Source organism: Anoplolepis gracilipes, chromosome 3, assembly GCF_047496725.1.
Source record: "Anoplolepis gracilipes chromosome 3, ASM4749672v1, whole genome shotgun sequence".
NCBI lineage: Eukaryota > Metazoa > Arthropoda > Insecta > Hymenoptera > Formicidae > Anoplolepis > Anoplolepis gracilipes.
This window is the reverse complement of record NC_132972.1, coordinates 15,267,018-15,287,396: the sequence shown is the minus strand read 5'-3', so window position 1 is coordinate 15,287,396 and position 20,379 is coordinate 15,267,018. Positions and strand designations below refer to the sequence as shown.

Genomic DNA, 20,379 nt, shown 5'->3' with positions numbered 1-20,379 from the left:
GATAATGAGATTCATTATGAAGTAGAGGTTTTTATCTTCTCGTTATAGTTTTCTACAAGTGAAGAGGCATATATCTGACACAGTGGAATCTTTACTTCTGGTCTCCTTTAAGCCTCTCCTGAATTGTCAAAAGAAATTGTACGTGACATTGAAGCTTGTTATCAATTGCAGAATATTTCGTTAAGAACATCAATATTTCAATATCCAACTTATGTAAATTGCCACAGATTTCTCTCTTCTCTCTCTCTCTCTCTCTCTTTCTCTCTCTCTCTCTCTCTCTCTCTCTCTCTCTCTCTCTCTCTCTCTCTCTCTCTCTCTCTCTCTCTCTCTCTCTCTCTCTCTCTCTCTTTCTTATTATTATTATCTTGTAAACAATGTTACTACGTAAAATTTCACTCTTAATTGATTAGATTCAATTGAAATGAATTTCTCGATTATACAGTTACTGATAAAAAAAATAACATATAGTTGTTGAATTAAAAGAATCGGAAAGATCTGTGTTGCATGATATATATACATAAATACATATAAAGAGAGTAACAAATTTTAATCGCAAGTAGCAATGTGCGCATGTATTGTGAAATTTTTAGACAAGAAATACTATAAAACACGGATAATCACGTGCCACCGCATCTTGATGCTCTACTTTGTTTCTGGCACAGTCTGCATGCGCAAACTTGAACGTATCATCGAAGATCCACCGATAGATCACGTCCATGAGATAAGAAACGATTGGTAGCGTATTGAGAGAGAAGAGAAAAAGAAAGAGAGAGAGAGAGAGAGAGAGAGAGAGAGAGATGGCAAAAGAGAAAGAGAGCAAGAAAAAAATCGGGAAGAGATCGACGAGATTTATCTTCTCATCGAAAGGTTTGGATAGATTCATGAACCTTATCGATTGTTCGGTTAAGAAACGACATAAAATATCTTCTCGTTATGCCGGCAAAATATAAAACCCATGGTTCGGTTGTGCAAAATGGTGTGATGTATTAAAAAATAAAACTGCGAAATAAAGATATTATCTTTTTTTTCCTTGCATTATATCACGTTGTGTATTATTGATACATTTACGAGTTAAACTGTAATTAATTGTTGTCAAGATAAATGTATAAAATGTAATTTTATGCAAGTGTCGATTTTAACTACGCAAAAAATGACCGCTTTAATTAATGATTAATTGCGGTCAATTAATAATATTTTACAATTTTAAAATCTTACAAACACTGCAAGAAAATAAAAAAAAAAATCTGAATTTTTTCTTAATCTGCATTAAAATTACAGCTAATTTTATTCGATTCTTTTTATTCTTTGCAATATTATCGACATTTAGCGTATTCAAAAAAATAGGTCGAATTATTCAAAATGCATGCTCCGTATTATACAATATTTTAAAGTTTGTCTGTCTTGCCATCACCTTTCTCCTCAGTATAAAATATTGCTTACTACTCACAATTTCAAACTTTCGCGAAACAATAAAAACTCTTAGAAATGTCCTTTGTGAACATAAAAATCTCACTTTAGATGACGAAAGAATGTAATGATATTTTAGAAAGAAATAAACCTTAAAAAAGAATAATATGTGACAATAAAAGAAAAGGAAGAGGAGGAACTTTAAATATAAAATACTTTAAATATAAGATGTATTAGAATGAAAATAAGATTAAATGTATGTAAGATACTTTAAATATAAGATATACTAGAACAAACGAAGAAAAATGCCGTTTATTTCTCTTATTGCTAAACACGCAGCGTCTGTCCAGTGTATTTTAAATTAAATCATTAAAAACACTAATAAAACAAAAGTAAAAAAAAATCGTTTGTTCCAAAAGACATTTGTGACTTTTTACGATGAAAAGTTTTTAATTTGTTCAAATGAAAAGAAAAGAAAGAACATCAACAGAGATCAGAACAAGGAAAAGGAAATATGCGGGAAGTCTATATACTTCTGTAAACGGCGGTGAAACGGAATTCGACGCAAAAGACCACATGCAATCTCACGGTTGATTACGCAAGTTTTACAAGTTCAGCAGAAATCGCGGAATTGCAGTATCACGAAAGTGGAATATGTCAATAGTGGCCCTCACCTTCGTCACCGTCGTTTTTATTACAGAAGAAAAAAAAATTAAATTGGATAGAGTAGCAATGATAAGAAATTATCATATTGTCATCGTCATTCGAGAGATATATCAGTAAAACTTGGCTGCTAGACAATTTCGTATTTCTCCGATCGAACGAGCCTGTCAGTCGTTTTTCCAAAACTTTTCCAAATTTTATTCAGATCCAAAATTTTCAAAATTTAATTTAAAACCAAAATTTTCTAAATTTAATTCAGAATCATCCCCATCTATTCTCTGCTTTATATTCAATCGGAAGTCTCATTTCTGAATACGTGGATTGGCAAAAAGCCTTCGGTATCTCTAACACGAAAAATCAAATTCGGATGTATTGCATAATTAAGTACTAATTTGTTACTAATTTAATTTTTAACGCAAATTTATTACCCTTATCCATTAGCAGGAAAATGATATTAAAGATCACATATAATGACGTGTTGTTTTATGAATTCGTAATTGTACTTGTGTCTTTATCCGCCAAATGTAATTATGTATGCTATCATACATATATACCGCACATTACGTTGTGTATGCAGACGGATAACGCAACAGCAGATGCTATTTTTTAATGCAATAGAATAAGCGTTGTCATTTTCTCATTAATACATGCATGCTTAATATTGCTTACATTGATCTTTATTATCAAAATCATTAACAAGCTTGTAATTGACGTATTGATTTATTTTTTGACGTAAACAATTTCCGCATCATTTTTAACTTTGCTTTTATTATATTTATCATTCAATTTACACCTATTATTTAGCTATATTTATTTTACTGTATTTAATTTATTGTACTTCTTATTTATTATTATTATAGTTATAATTATATAATAATTATTATAATTTAATGTATATCTATATATCATTTATCAAATATTAATACGTCAATTTAGTAAATTAAAATAATTTAATTTATTATTGTCAGTTATTTGCGAACATTATAATCGTCGGTTATTTTTCTGCAGTAACTTCTTGGAACTTTTTATTGTCATTTTCTTAATCATTTGTTGATTAAATACTAATTTTCTCAATGTGTTCAAGAAAAAATATTCTTTATCTCTAAAATAAGAATAACATGTACGAAAGAGAAATAATCGAGGAATTACAGAAAATATATTAACATAAATTGGTAAACGTCGATAAAAATCAATAAACATTAAAACTGTAAGAATTTTTTTTACTATATTCAGAATTAAGTCAGGTATAAGTGTCTATCGATCAAAAAATTTTGATATTGATTATTGCTACTATCATTTTTCGATAAGAATGTATTGACAGAATTTTGCTGTTTTTTTACGTTGAATAACTTAATCTGAAAATGAGAAAAAATTCTTCGGAATATCAAATAATTGAAAAATTTTTTAAGGTAATAGTAATAGATTTTAAACATTATTTTAATTAAGCTATTAAATGATTAAGATAAATAAATAAATATAAATGGGAATTAATAATATAAGATTTAAATTAAATTGTGATTGCAGTTACAAAACTTGCAAAACTTTTTCAAAAACTTATTAATCTTTTTTTATTTTTTTGCTAATTAAAATATTCATTGCTGAACTATTTATTATATTCGTATATATAATATGTTATTTAAACTAAACAAATAAAAAATTATTAAAATAAGATTTATGTGAATAAAAATTACAAAAAAGTTTATAGGGTCAAACATTTAAGAATTTTTCTTTCCTAATTTAATAGCAATGTTTCCTTAGCTGCTTAGGCTCTCAGGAGAGTAACTGACTCGTTCGTTCCGGTACGTTAAAAATAAAAAATATGCTTCGTTTGAGTGTTTTCTTATCTCTATTCGCGACGCGTCTTTTGATATTGAATTTGACAGCATCACGCCGCACTATTAATATGAATATATAATACATAAGAAATCGAGGCAGCGGATCTCTGCAATTGAAGTATTCGCATTTGCATTTGCTTTAAATCTTTATGAATCCAATTTCGTATCGGTATTTTATTTTTATTTTTAAAAACTGTCTAAAAACTTATTTGGAATATCTCTAGCAATCTGATACGAGTATTATTATTTTATTTTATCCAATGTTACTATCTATTAATAAAATAGATAACGCAATCGAAAAAGAGATTTGGATATCGTACTTGGGGAAATTTTTTTAAATAGGTGTCTGCTTTGAAAAAAAAGAAAAAAAAGATGAGATTTGTCGGAAAGATTCTGAACGGGTTCTTTTGGTGAACACGACCGCCCTTAAGAATCTCATTATTTTCGTGATCGATAGCTCAGGAGTGGGCAAGTTTACCTTCGGCAAAGACTTGTTGGAAAATACGACTTTCAGCTCATTTTGCTGTCAGATATGCTACGATCTGAGGTAGATTCCACGTCTGAGAAAGGTCATTGCTTCCGGAGATCATGAGGCAGGGTCACCAAGTTTCAACGAACGTGATCGTCCAGGAGAAAATGATGAAGCAAATGCAATTAATTATTTGATTGTTGATTTCCCTCGGGACAGAAGACAGGTAATTTTGTAGCTATTTCATACTACTTTAAGAGCACGTTGCGAATGCGTATTAAAGGAGCAAAAGACTTTCAAATATTTGTGGCAGTCGGTGATAAAGTAACGAAAGCATTACTGCGAGAAAATGAGAATAAAAAAAAAGTGTGACTTTGTTAAAGTGCAATTCATATTCAACGCTAAAATTGTTTAAATTTGTGAAAAATTATATTTTTTCCTCTTTTTCATTTTTAGTTTCCTGTGTCTGTTAAGTCTGATAAGTCCGTGGCCATACGATCCTGAAAGCAAATCAAAACTACAATTTTATATTTAGAAACAGTTATTATAATATATAATATAAAACTATAATTTTATAGTTTTACCCTTTCTACTTATTCAAGTATGTTTTACGTTTTATTAAAGAGTGCCACTTTAGATTTTTATTCCATTTAGGGAAATAAATTAAAAATATATTTTTGCATCGGTTTTATAAATTTTTCTTTACGTATGTTACGCGAGGCGAAATGTTGAAAACCATAGAAATAAAATTTTATTCAATTATCTGTATGATTTTCTCCATTGTTATCACCTCACATAAGTTTCTTCACCGACCCATATGCGGAAAATGCGGTCACGCAACCATGAGTGAGAACTATGTCGTAGTGACGGCCAGCTCGCGGCCGAAGCAAGTGACTGGACAAGCGAGCAGGTCACTGTGAGATATTTAATTGATTTTAGGTGCTGAGAACCCAGCCGCGGCCTTTCCCATCGACCGTCGAGAATGCAACCGCCGGACGGAATTCCCGGGACACCCGGTGGAATCGCTTGCGGTCAGCGAGAGACGCTCCAATGGGAATCGGCATGCGGTCATCGAAGGATCACGATCCTTCCGTGTCCAACCTCGTACAAGATGTGTCTCAAGATGCGGATACTCTGTTTGCTCAATATTATATATTTAATAGTGTTTGCGATATCTTTACTACTTATACTAATATTGCGAAAAAATGCATTACTCTGATATTTCTGGAAGGGAAAGAAAAAATCGAATTAAAGTTTATTTTAACTGACAATGAGAAATAATTATTTATTAATGAAAATTTTATTTTACTCATTTGCTTGTATCGCAATAGATTTCTATTACTCCTTATTAATTTGGTACTCTTACCGTGAAAAATCAGGATGTATTTTATAATTAAGTTCAAATTTGTTGTTAATTTATAATCATTGTAGCAATGTATGATAACTTTATTTTATATGTTTATATTATGTTCGTATCATGATGGTGCATCTATAAAATTTAATATTTTAGAAATCTGTTTGCAATTTTGCAATATCTTTGAATAATTAATTAGCAAGAAATTGTAGTGTATTTGTTTTAGTTTGCATCTTTGTTTGGTTTAATGTTTTTTGGAAGTGACGGTGTTAGCGTAATGGCTAGTCAGCGCCCTCATCTTTAATATCATTTTCCTATTAATGCATAAAAGTAACAAATTTGTGCTTAGAGAATAAATTAGCAATAAATTAGCATTTAATTACTAAATCCAAACTTGATTTTTCGTGGAAATGCCAGCTTAATAAGACTATAAAATTGATATTTGACATACCTTAATAATACAAATACTTATAACAATTTATAAATTATTATAAATAGTAAAAAATATGTTTATTATAAATTATATAACGAAATGTGGTACTTATATTATATTACAAATTGTAATACTTAGAACGATTGTCCCCAATATATTAGTCTACAGATATTTTATCGATCTTGGCTATAGATTAACTATCTTATTTAATACATTATTATTACGAAATAAGAATTTTTTATGCAATTGTCATATAAAAAAAAATTAACATGTTTTTAAAATTACATAAAAGCGACAATATTAAGATACCGGATAAAACTTTTCTGTTTAAAACAGAAAGTGCGAACTTGCAAGCAGACTAACGTGCTAAGGATCCATTCTTCGAAGTCTCATGGCAATTTCCGCTTCATCGTTTTCGACATCTTGGCGCAGAACGAGAGTCGGAAACGAACGAAAGAAAAAGAGAAAATGGTTGAAAGAACACGAAAAACCATGTCTGGACACGGCAGTATGCCCGTGATATTCTGCGCACGCTTCCACGAAAAATTGACAATCAGGAATTTGTTAACTCGTGATGGAAGCACGTTTCGCGTAAAAATCGTTTTCCTTCGTAGAAATCGGCCGATTTCACCCATATATTTCTTTCGTACGATTCATTTATTCATTAATTTTTATTAAACGAAAAAGTTTATGAAAACTATTTTTTAAATCTTTTTTGATACAATTATAATTGAATAAATTAGATTTAAAAAATGTATCTTCTCATTACGTTCTATCAATCTTTACTGTCAACAAATATAAAACAAAAATTATATACTAAATGAATAATGATTTTTAAAAATAACACTGAACCACTAAGGCATCGAGGTGATAGATAAATACAAATGGTCTTGATTCTGCAAGAGGATAAACAAAAAGACAGGAGTCAATATTCGGAGAGTTGAGAGAAAATCATATCTAATAAACAATTCTGGCCACCGATAAGAAATTTAAAAAAAAAGTCATTGTTTTCATTATATGTATTAAACAGTTATATATATATATATATCTTTATAGCTGTGCATTGTGAATTAAATACCGCTTGAGTTGTCTCATTTTCATCACTCGTTATAAAGAACTTTTAATTACCCTTCTTATTCATGTTTCACTCTATTCGAGAACTTCATCTCTATCTTTGGTGAAGGTCTCCTCCTTTCCGCCTTACTTATCGCTCAGTTACGTAATCGGCTCGGGCAGAAGCCATTAGCACTATAGCTCTCACGAAACAATGCATCAGATATAAAGTCCGCATCAAATTACAGTGCGCATTAATTCTAGTAGTATAGTTCACTAATCGATATTAATCCATTTTTGAAAGAAACATTTATTTTAAATATGCAAACACATATCGCATCCGAAATCTCATATTAAAATTTATTCATAACATTCGTATAATAATAACCAATATTATATAAAAATTATTATTCACGATTCCATTTCAAAAGGTATACATAATTTTATACAAATGCAATTTTCCACGTTATAAATATCATTTTAGATAGCTTGTTACAATTATACTTTCATGTATCTACAACATCGAGTTTCGGACGTATCGAAATTACAGCGATCTCAACTATTGCTCTGAACATTAATCGCTCGAAACGCTCATCGTGACATATGGACCAAAACGGATCGATCGCAATGCGACAAAATCACAAACGCGATTGCGGAAATCATCAACGATGCGGCAGTTGTGGCCGCCGCATGGAGAAAATAATTGCGGCAATTATTGCATCCGTGGCATCGCTACTCAAGTATGTCTCTCATAATACGAGCAAGTATTCTCAATCATGAAGCGCTCCGGAGAGCATGTAACTTCCATGAGCCCGTTTGCGAAACGCGGCGATTAAACTACCGAGAAATTTATGAATCCGAATTAACGATAAGAGATGATGCCGGTGCCGCAAGCGGCCGGTAAACTTGGCTAGTGCTTAATTATTACTAAGAGCACGAAGGAGTATGCAAATGGAAGATCTATTAATTATCATTGAATTTAACTTCGCGCTCATGTTTTCTTTGATAATGTAAACGCTGGTCGAAAAAAAGACATTTACATGCTATATTTTATTTATTTTTAGTCGCCAATTCTCGACACGCATTCGAGTGATTTTTTTAGTGGAGATAAAACAGGCGAAGTAAATATCTCAATTATTTAATTCAATAATCGGCAATGGCTTACAATAATCGAAAGCCATGTATATAGGTATAAGTTTTTATTATATATTATACATATATGTATTTTATTATATATTATGTATTGTACATATTTTATATATTTCATTCGAGAGATAGAGAGAATATTTTTTATTTAATTGCAGATACATCGCATACAAATAGCAACCAATTAAACCTGAAACATCGATTTTATAATTTTTGTGTAATTTGTATAATTTTCTTTACATATTCAAATATTTTTTTTTTTTTTGGCAATCATCGATATTAATTAAGAGTAATTAAAGTACGCTAATGAATATTTCGACGAGCGCGTGGCATAATCCGCATTCACCGAAATTGCAGGATGGTCGGCTGCCGCGATGGACGGCTGGCAGCTGCATCCGCGCAACCGTTGCAGCGCAGCAAGTGCAAACCCGCTCGCTCGATCATTCCCTCATCTCAAGCTGCATCCCGACCCTGCGTCGCGCCGCCTGTCTCGTGCCAATTGGCCGCATAATCAGTAATTGCCACGATGCAACGGCCACGAGCATCCCTTATAGCCGAGGCACACCGGACAATTGAACGCTACAAACATCGTGACGACGGCCATGCAAAATTTATCACAATTTATTACAACCGATTTATAAGCCAATATCATGAGACGTAGATATTTGTTATCTTCTGACGTAATTCGTGGAATATCTATATGATTTTGACGTTTAATTACGCGCATACAAGGAGCTTATGTAATGTATATGTATATGTAACGCACATCTTGTATAATATTGTTACCTTAGCTACAGAGTTACGAGATTATTTCATTATATTCTCGATTTCCTGTCAGTATCGAGCGACCACGATGAATCATCTTTTTCGCTTGCATGGACGAGAATTAATTGCACGCGACGTCAGCAGAAAGTTATTTTACGTTCGAGGAGAGAGTGCATTTCGCACTTGGCGCTTGGCAAACAGCACGAAGAAGGTAGCCAAGACAAATCCGCAAAAAGACCACCACGCCAAGTGTAAATACCCAAGTACCATTGAATTGGAAAATTCTTTGCGAAGCATTGCAAGCAAAGTTCTGATGTGGGGACTCTAAGCTCAAGGAGGTCGACGTGTCACCTTCCGCCTTCAACAGCGCACGAGAACCCGTCGGATATTAATAAAGTTCAACCTAAATGTGACTCGTCGGTATCCCTTTTTCGGTCGTAAAACAGGCAAAAAATTCTTAAACTTGATCATCTTTTGTATACTCTTTAAGGAAAAATAAAATGTTTTCACGTTTCCAAAATGTCAACGAAAGGAAAACAGCTGGTGAAAGAAAAACAACTAATGGCAAATAGATGACAAAATATAAACGTGACATTTAAATTATTAAAATCAAATACTTTTTACAGATGTATGTATTTTACGTTTCTCATGAGTTTTAAATTTTATAATTCTATAGTTATTTTTATCTTTAACTTATTGGCCGTTATTATGAGAATCCTCGATTAAAATATAAAAGCAATGTAACATTCTGAAATTATAATTAGAATTAATGCAAAATATAATACGTTAACCATATGGATATTGAGCAAAATGAACGACCATTTTGAGAATTCAGAAAACTTAGTTAAATATACGCCGGGCGCAACTATAACGAATCTGCGATTTGCATTTAATTTTACATACAGAATACTCGCGTTATGCGACTTTATAAATAATTTCGTTGGATTCAGAGTGACGCATTCTTCCACGCATTGTTTTTTCGCATCAATTGTGTCGACTACTAAAATGTATGCCCCCTAAAAAAAAAAAAAAAAAAAAAAGCCAGGTAAATAGACAAAGCAAAGTAAATAGCAATTTTGTACTTTCACAATATTGTCGTGTGGCAACCTCACACATGGATATGGATAGTACTATTTAATTAATTAGCGCGACTTTAAAGCGCTTTAGCAATTGCGCGATTACCGTTTTCATCACGCGCCAGGACCATTATCGAACGTATAATTGAATCCCACCAACGGCCAATGGAAAGTCAAACGAGCGCCAGAATGTCGGACGAAAAGCGCTGGCTAAAATATTTTTGCGTAACCTGGTTGCTGCTCTCGATACGCACAACGCGTGTCCAAAACGCATTTCGCAATTTGTTTTCGTCAACATTTCTCCATAGATATGTATCGTCTATCATGATGTAAAAAAATCGCTGATTTTTACCTATAATTTTTATCTATAACAACGATTTTGCAACGTGATTCGCGAGTAAAAACAAATAAACAATAAAATGAGAAATATATAGATTATTACGTTTTTGGGGAAAAACAAGTGATACCTACTCTAGATTCAATACAATTTCGAGATGATACGTAGTCGAGATGTTTTGTGATAACGTCACTAGTTGTAACACATCGTGCGAATATCGATGCGATATGCATTGGTAGGACTGCACTATGACGGATATTGCCAAATTCGTGCATGAATATTCGATTCTCGTAAATCACACGAAAATGCAGCTCGATGGAGAATCACAATTTTTGTGTCGAATGTTTAGTAGATGTAAATAGTCGATCCTTCAAACCAGAAACATAAGGTACTTGACAATTGACAGATTAACTTCAATGAATAACCGATTTTTATTGCAAGTATTGCTGTATAAATTTAACATATATTTTTTTCTAAAATTTAATATAATTTCTGTAATTTTACAAAAGCTGAATAATTTATAATATTAAGTTTTAAAAATATTATTATGTATGTATGTTACTAAGCAGTATTAAATTCTAATAAAGTACATTATGTAGAAGTACATATGTGTGTGTGTTTTATAAATTGTTAAGATAATATAAATTATTAGATATCACAATACTTATACGTATATATATATATATATATATATATATAATAATAAGACGTGAGATAAACTATGCATTTTTTTATCTGATTACATTAGATTTACCAAAATTTCAAATTCTTAGGCTGTTCATGTTATAAAACTGATTTTTCCGGAAAAAAACCGACAAAAACTTGATCTTTTCTATAAAAATAAAAGTTAAAATAAATAAAAAACCTTTTTATTAATACTGATCAATTGTGAGTTTTCTAATTTAAGTTTTATCCAAAATATAATAAAATCCGTAATAGATTAGCCATCGACGTAGCAAATAAATTAATGTAATGTTTTGTTAAAGATATTAAAAGCGAATCAGAGCTAAATTAATAAAAATTTTTCAATCTGTTATTATTACATTTTTCTTATTAAACTATTAAAATTATATAATATAAAAATTACTATAAAACTTAATAACACTTTATATTGCTAAAGTTTTGTTTTACAAATTTTACATATTATTGAATTAAAAAAGACTGTTGTTATATTGATTTTATTTGTTTTACTATACTGTATATTATATTACTGTTTTAACTATAGTGATTAGTATATTTATTAATTAAAGCAAAAATATCTTTCGCATAAAGTTATATAAATATATTTCAGTGTTACATATTAGTTATTTTTGCAGTTTTTGCCAGTTTATTTTATTGAATAAAGTCAAGGACGGTAAAAAAAAGGAATTTACTTCATGGTTTTTTCCATTCACTGGACTTTTTCAGCCAACCTTGGATTGTATATATAACGAACGATCAATTGAAAATCTCGCGAACACAATTTCCTGAATTTTGATGTCGAACGAGATGTTCTAAAGCGCAGTAATCGTCGGAACGAACTTATTCCCGTCGGCGAAATTAATTCGGGAAACCAATTTGCATCATCGGCTAATGCCATCGTCGTCGGTGATGCATCCTAGTTTGTCTGTAGTGTGTGTCACGTGCGAAATTGCAATTACCGAGATCGCGCGCGTCCATCCTCAGAACACCGGAAACATACCGCACTCCATCTGCCTGTTTTATCAGCTCAGGTTAAAAATATTGACCAAATTTATAATTCAAATCTTATTAAATATATTCAAATGCTATGCAAAAGTATATACATGCAAACATATTATATAGTTGCGATTATGGTATTTGGCTAAATCAAATAATTATAGAAATGAATTGTATTGTATAATTACGCTCTTTCTATTTGTCACACAAATATATAGCACAAAGTATTTAAAAGTAAAAGTTGTAACTCTTGAAGTAAGAGCTTTAAGTTCAGGCCAACATATAAGAAGATTTCTGGACTATATTGCTTTACCATAACATTTTCATTTCTCTTGAATCTTTTATCAGCTTTCCTTTATGCGATTTCAAGATAAAATAACAGAGAAATAAGCGAAAAAAAATTTGTGGAAACATTATTTTCTTCTCAAACCGTTAAGTATTTGCATTGCTAAATATTTACTTTGCACTTTGGCGACGTGCGGAGTTAAACGGCGAAATAGAATTTCACTCGTCGTCTTTGGTCGTATTGCGACTTTTCCTATGAAACTTGGCAAACTTCTTATAGGTGATGTCATGCCTCTTTTACGATTCTTATTAGAACTTGAATTTATGATCGTACGAACCGGATTTCATTTCACCATTTAATATTGCTCCATTTATTCATATATTAAAGGACTTTTATTCTACTCATTGTTTATTTATCTCAATATGAATTAATTTCAGAAATAATAAACATATATAAATAATCACATTTTGTACTAAATAATACAGAAATGGAATCTTTCTTTTTACGTACACGAAAATAATTTCAATATGGCACATAATGTCAAGTATCAATATTAACTTAAACATCTTTTTTTACAACTTTCTAAAAAAATCAATTGCAACATTATAATTTATAATGTAAGTATCTTTAGAATATTCTGATTCTTCTAATTCTTTTTCAATTTTTCATTTTTACTATTTTTATTTATCCAATGTGTAAACTGCATTATTGCGTCAATAACATCAATTTGCATAATGTAATATTATTTTTCTGTGTTGAAAAAAGTGTATTCGAGAAGCATAAATAAATTATGTGTGTAAAAAAGAAATCTTTGTAAGGTGACAATGTAATATAACGAGAGAAAAATTAAGGATTTGTGTTGTACAACGAGAAAAAATCCTGAAGATTATTGCGCACCTTTTTTTCGCAAAAACTCAGATGTACCTCATGTACGATTTTGCATAATCAAGCAATCTCGAATCTCAAATAAAGGTTTTATATTACTATACAATTAATAGTGTAAAAAATTTATATCATTCTTCACAAAGCGCGTGTTATAACAAGGTATAACTTTCAAACAAGTTTAATTGCTAAGTGCTAAAATGTTAATTGTAAGAGAAGAAAATATTGTGCGCACATATCTGCTTTTGTCTACTGTTAAAAAATTTCGTAATTATTCTAGATTAAAATACTATTGTTTAAAAATGATTAAGCATAAACATTCATGTTTCAAAAATTGCTAAAATGTTAATTGTAAGAGAAGACAATATTGTACGCACATATCTGTTTTTGTCTACTGTTAAAAAATTTCATAATTATTCTAGATTGAAATACTATTGTTTAAAAATGATTAAGTATAAGCATTTATGTTTTGAACATTGGCACGAATCTGTCTTTTGTTTGACTCTTATATTATGATACCATAGTTCTATTAAGAGTTCTAAATTATTCAAAATAAAAGGAAAATTTCTTGATAATTATTAAGAATAATTTTTTTCCCTCCATTATAATAATAAAAGTAGAACTTTGAAAATAGTACTTTGAAAATTGAGGGTGCAACTTCATAATTTTTGAGATACAAAATTTAATCAAATTATTATTATTAAAGATTAAATAATTTTAGTATAATTGTTCTTTTGAATAGTTATATCGTATCATATTATATAGTTTTTCATATTTTTGTTACAAAAGTTTTGCAGTTTTAGTATAACAAACTTACTTTAAATATCATATATAGATATTTTGTCAACTGATCTGCAAACCTTTATAAAGAATCGTTTGTACTCGTCTGTATTTTTTATTTCGTTTGTACCTCAAAGAGTACAAAAGTACAACATTTTTTTCATTTTTAAGTATTTTTTATAATTTAAACGTTTTTAAAGATACCGTAAACGGTCAACAGGATTCAATAAAAAATCACTTGTACTGTTCTGTACTCTTTATTTCATTTATACTTCAAAAGATACAAAAGTGCAGTATTTTTTAATTTTTAAATATTTTTTACAAAAAGTAATTTAGCCGTTTCTAAGGATATCATCAAACGACTAACGGAATTCAACAAAGAATTATGTGTACCTATTTGTACTTTTTATTTCATTTGTACTTCAAAGGGTATTCACAGAATACATCATTTTTCGATTTTTAGATATCCTTTATAAAAAGTAATTTAGCTGTTTTTAAAGATATTGTAAAATGACTAATGAGATTCAACAAAAAATTCGTTTCTACTCATTTATACTGCTTTTGATTTTACTTCAAAGGAAAATATTTAAATAAAAATGGTCCATTTAACATTTTAACATTATATAAAAAATTGAAAAATACCTTAGTTTCGAAGCCTTTGAAGTGTAAACGAAATTAAACCTTTGTGATATAAACGGAATATGAAAAATGTCATTAATTTTTAATTTTTTTTATAGTCAGGCGACAAGTTCACAACAATATGCTATAAATATTTTTTTACTGTAAAAATATACATTAATGCAGAAATTAATGCAAAATAGAAATTTTTTTTAATGGGTTACCGAGCGAATAATATAACAAATAATAACCGAATCGCCAAAATAAGTTTTCAAACATTTGCACATTTTCAAACAGTCATTCGTATTTTTTCTTTGCACTGGACTGTATTCTCATTCATACTGAGAATTTGTAGATTTTCTTTGATGTACATACTGCTTCAAAATTGAATCTGTTCAAATGCTGATCAATAGATTATATAATAAAACACAATCATTACAACATACACACATGCGATTTTGCGACGCGATACTAATTCAGAATTTCAACATATTTTTAATATTCTCTCAAAGTAAGTTTTTTTTTCATTCAGAATTTCAACATATGTTTGATATTTTATAAATTCAGAATTTCAATATATCTTTGATATTCATCCAAAGTAAGTTTTTTAAATTAAAATTCGCAGACTTCTTACAAAATAATATTAGAAACTATGTAATACAATACAATAATTTCTTCTATTTTCTGTCTTGTTTTTAGATGTAACCTTACTTTAGATAAATATTACTAAGGTATAGCTTAAATAAAATTAATATTACATCCAAACCATGTTCAAAAAAAAAGAAAGAAAGTTTAACAGATTCCTCATCGTGCTAATATTTGAGCGATTCCTAATTAACTTTTTTGTTGATTTTAACGTTATCAAGTTTAAGGATTAAATATCTATTACAGTGCGCAATCTGTAGCACACATGCGGTGTCACATGGCATTATGATATAACGATGATGTCATCATATCGTAATATACATCCGTCCTTTGGTGTTCAGCGATACTCGATAGCGCATCGATAGATTCACCGTAAAACTAAAAACTAACAAAAATTCTTTATTAGATTTATGCAATTTATGCCGTTCGTTCGAGCTTGCTATTAGATTACGTATTTAATGCCTAGATATATGTAAATGTATTTATATTGATAAATCATAATCGTATATCTTATTCTTGATTCAGTACACCCTAATAGTCGCATCATACTTTTGTGTAATCCAATGTAGGAATAGTGACAAAACACACTCAATAATACATAAATAATACGATCGTTATAAAAACTGGATGACGACAAACTTAGAAAGTGAAGAAAGAGAGAGAGTAAAATGTGAGACATGTGATTGTTAGAAGAGATTATTAGCCATTAATTATCAGCATCGATTGCTTACAGAGTATTATGGAATTACTGTACATACTATGCGTGAATTTTTTTATCATTTTGCCGATGCGAAAGACTACGTAATGCAAGAAAAAACGTTTCACAAATTTGAATGGTTACGGAACATGGAGTGGAGAGTTTGGTCGCTCGCGATCCTCTAAAAAATTCTATGCATCCGCGATACACTTGTCTCTCACATAAACAATTCTCGAGAATTTCCCATGAGCCGTCGTTGTTGACCAAAGCCCGGACACGGGCTATTCTCCTTTTTCTTATTCTATTTCGCAGTTTTATTCATGTAATTCGCGATCAACTTGAAATTCGCTCATATTGTTATAACTTTCCAGCTTGGCGAAATTGAGAAATGTTTTCGTGATTACATTATTCTCGCCAGAGATATAAATCTTCAACAAAAGCTAACGTAAACAACATTCTTATTACGAGAAATAAAAAGTGATTACAACTTATACAATGCAATTGTAATATCAAATGTATACGTGATGTCATAAGAAGCAAGAAAGCGATTACAATTTATACATTTTAATTGTAACATCAAATATATAACGTGTATATGTATGTGTGTATTTATATATATATATATATATATATATATATATATATATATATATATATAACATACCAAACAATTGTGCAGATGCAACTTTTGAAATATAAAGTGTGAAACACAAAATTCTGTTTACGAAGTCGAAAATGAAACACTGATATTTCCAGAATATTTAGTATCATCTGGTGGATTAAAGAAGCGTTCTCGCGGAAAATCCGATAGAAGTACAATCCCGTGATGTATCATACTTAACAGGGAATGCCCTCTCCCTCGGCATTCCTCCTCTCAGTCTCATTTCTCCTGTTGTACCAAACATCTCTTTTCTAACACCAATCCAATTCGTCCACGAAGAAGTTACGGATTAAAACAGATGATGCGAGAGAAGGCTCTTCTGTGCTTCTTCTCGAATCGAATCACGTATCTGTGAGAGTCTTATCGGCCGTTAAGCTTCGTAACGGCGGCAGTAGCGCCGCTGATCCCAATCGATCCTGACCAAGTTCATAATGGCACAGGCGATATAACCCGTGTGAGGCGCGTAAACGTAGCTCACATATATGCGGGCGCTCTCGTATATCGCCAACGTTACCAAACGCTCTTTGATCTCGGCCTGCATTATGTATAAGGAAAAATTACACGTTCTGGCCAAGCAATGCAGTATACCAGTAGTTCGCGGCAAATCAATCGATAGAGAAAATAATCGAAGCAGAGATGATTGAATTCGATCTTTAAACCACTTGCAAACGTGAGCGTTGGAAATTAGAGGCATGTTATTATCATGTAAAAACTTACGCTTTCCTTCATTTGATATTGTATAATAAACATTTTCGCAAGTTATATATATATATATATATATATATATGTATATGTATATATGTATAGGTATATAAATTTTATTAATTATTTATTATAATTAATTTTATATAATTAATGTGTAAAGAAAGAAATATTACCACATAAATAACACAAAAACACACGCGAATATTAACTAATATTTGTAATTACAATTATCAAAAATTTAAGTTTAATGATTTAATTTTAAGTGTATCTATTTAACTAAAAATTAAGAGATTTAAATATTGTATTTTGATGAGAAAGATGTGATTACATAAGTGTTTGTTATGTTATGCGATAATATCCGTCGTTTTCTGCCTAAAAATGTTACTATGTGTGCTGCTAGATAAATAAATTACGTAAAAATAACTTACACAATAAAAAAATATTATTATTATATTTGTCAAATCACAAATGGACATGGTAATTTAACTTTATTGTCGCAGTTTCAAAGAATGCGATTTATATATGTATAATGACATCAATACTTTTATTTTCATTGCGACAAATATCAGTGCAATATTCTATATAGAAAAAAATTGTTTTTATTAAAGAAAAAGAGTATAATAATTTGTGAATTTATCATAAGAATCATATTGGCGAAAGCAATTACATATTCTCTTCATCTTCCTGAGAACAAAAAATATACTTATTATAAAACTTTGTTATAAGTTTTACTGTCTCATAAAAAGAAAGTAATTCTTCCACCCTTTTTTAAGATGCGAAAATATAATAAAATATAAATTAAATATAAATTAATAATATAGGCAAATAAAAGCATATAACACGTGCAACGGTAATGCATGCAGGTATTATAAACTTTGTGAAATCTCAAGAGAAAAATTAAATTAATTTTTTTCTATAATCAATAAAGATATATTACATGGCAATATGTATCAAAGATTTAATACATCTTACAAAAAAAAAAAAAAAAAAATAAAAGCGTAAATGAGAAAAGGTGTTCTCAAATTTGCCAAATTACCTATATCTCAATTACTTATCTATGCAATTTCGAATGAATAAACATGCAATTCTTAATCGGCCAATATTGATGGTAACCGCCAAGTATTAATAGAATAGATGAAAGCTTTTCATCTATTGCCTTTCATCCTCTTTCTCTTCTATATCGATCCTTTTGTAAACGATGAGCACAATTTTCTTTTTTCCATCGCTCTTTCATCCTATTTCGGGATGTCGAGTGCCAGAGGTCCATCAATTTCCTCAAACGCTATTCGTTCGATGTTCACAAGAGTGTGCATCGGTAGCGTGCCGAAGTGGTGTTGAAGGGGTGAAGATTGGCCGGAAAAAAAACCAGGCGTTGAAGGCGGATGGGCAGCGAGAGTGGTAAACGGTGAGGCACACTGAACAGATAGGGGGTGAATGGCGGTTAAAAGCCATGCTTGTCCATCGATCGTAAGTACTGCGAATTTTTCACATCCGAGGCAACAATTTTTTTTTTTTTTTTTATCACAATCACATGTAAATTGGAGAGAAGAAGAAAACGTGAAGGAAATCACGCTATAAATAAATGGAGATTTTTCGTTCTCTGACATTTCGACTTTCGTTAGATAAATGTCACTAATGTAATTGACGATTTCGAAAATGATGAAAGATAATTTCGAAACATTCTATACGAGAAATATAAGATTTACAAGAAAGAAACGACAACGAAATTTCCGCATGGCGAGCGACACGATAAATGCGCGCAAAAGAAAATTCTAAGGAAACACCTTTCTCCGGGAAATATACGATTGGGAAAAGGAGGAAAAATCGTAGAGAGAAAATATATTCCACGGCTATAGACATGCGCAAAGGGTAGTGAGTATCGGGAAGCAGAAAGCGGGGCAGCAGGAAGGAGGGAATTCTCCTTGCGGTAAAAAGAATTCGTGCTGACTAGAGATGCAACGAGGCAATTATCATATAAATTGCCGTAGACTGATTTTACACGAGCGAATACTGCACCGCACCGACCGTCATTTTGCTCTTTAATCGCACCAGCTGTCGCGGAAAACAACTGCGTTTTTCTCTTTTCCCCTTTGCAAAGTTCTCCTTTGCACAAGCAAGAATCTCTAGCAAGTTCAACAGAGATAGATGAACATAGTATTTGATTTCGAGGTATTTATTGTAGATTAATTTTCAAAGCTTAAAATACTTGATATTGAATCTTTGAATTTAAATTGTTTTATTGATTTAAGAAAATTAAAAAGTTTATGGATTTATGCATAAAATAAAACTTTTTTTTAATAAAATGAATATTACTCTGCAGATTAAAGCAAATGAGATTTTATACGAAGTGTATGATTATGCAAAATAAGAAAACTCCCCGTTTAAAAACTTTAATGCGTAACCATATTTTCATATATTCTAAAGAGGATTCGAAAATTACTTTCTTTTTACGAGACAGTAAACTTATAACAAAGTTTTATAATAAATGTGTTTTTTTATCTTCAGAAAGGATAAAGGAAATACGTTATCATTTTACCAATATAATTTTTATGATGAGATCACAGATTCTTAGACTTCAATTTTTTTAAGTTTTTTTTTTCATATAATATTGCACTGTAATATTTGCCGTAAGATAAAGGTGCTTCACACACTTGATAATTTAATTAGAATTATTATTAATTAAAATCGCTATTGTAAAATCGAAGGCAACACAATGATCAAGCTAGACTTGATCAGCGTGAGCAGTTTATTCAGAAGAGCTGATCTGTGTTAAAACGAAGTAGAGATAATATTCAGAAAGAGATAAAGAAAAATTATAGGAATTTGATATTTGAATTAGATCGAGCTACAGATCTTGTTCGATCTCGAGACTGCTCGAGATCATGAGTCT

The 20,379-nt window shown here is 30.4% G+C and overlaps 1 protein-coding gene across 6 annotated transcripts in view; it reads right to left on the bottom strand.

Moving 5' to 3' along the window:
- The window catches only part of LOC140663681 (disks large homolog 1-like), a 265,116-nt gene that overhangs the window by 156,502 nt on the left and 88,235 nt on the right, over window positions 1-20,379 (bottom strand). Inside the window, exons 4-5 of one of the 6 annotated variants that reach the window (XR_012046306.1) lie at window positions 16,961-18,904; window positions 15,721-15,811 (exon numbers count right to left, since the gene is read on the bottom strand). The exons of 1 other annotated variant lie outside the window; for it this stretch is intronic. Coding sequence is in view for 3 of the 5 variants with exons in the window: in XM_072888036.1 (XP_072744137.1) it covers window positions 18,765-18,904 (140 nt within the window). In the remaining 2 variants the exon portion in view is untranslated. Of the gene's footprint in view, window positions 1-297; window positions 8,940-11,679; window positions 15,812-16,787; window positions 18,905-20,379 lie in introns of those variants that run through there. 4 more of the 6 variants (XM_072888038.1, XM_072888037.1, XR_012046307.1 and 1 more) reach the window with 4 other exon arrangements.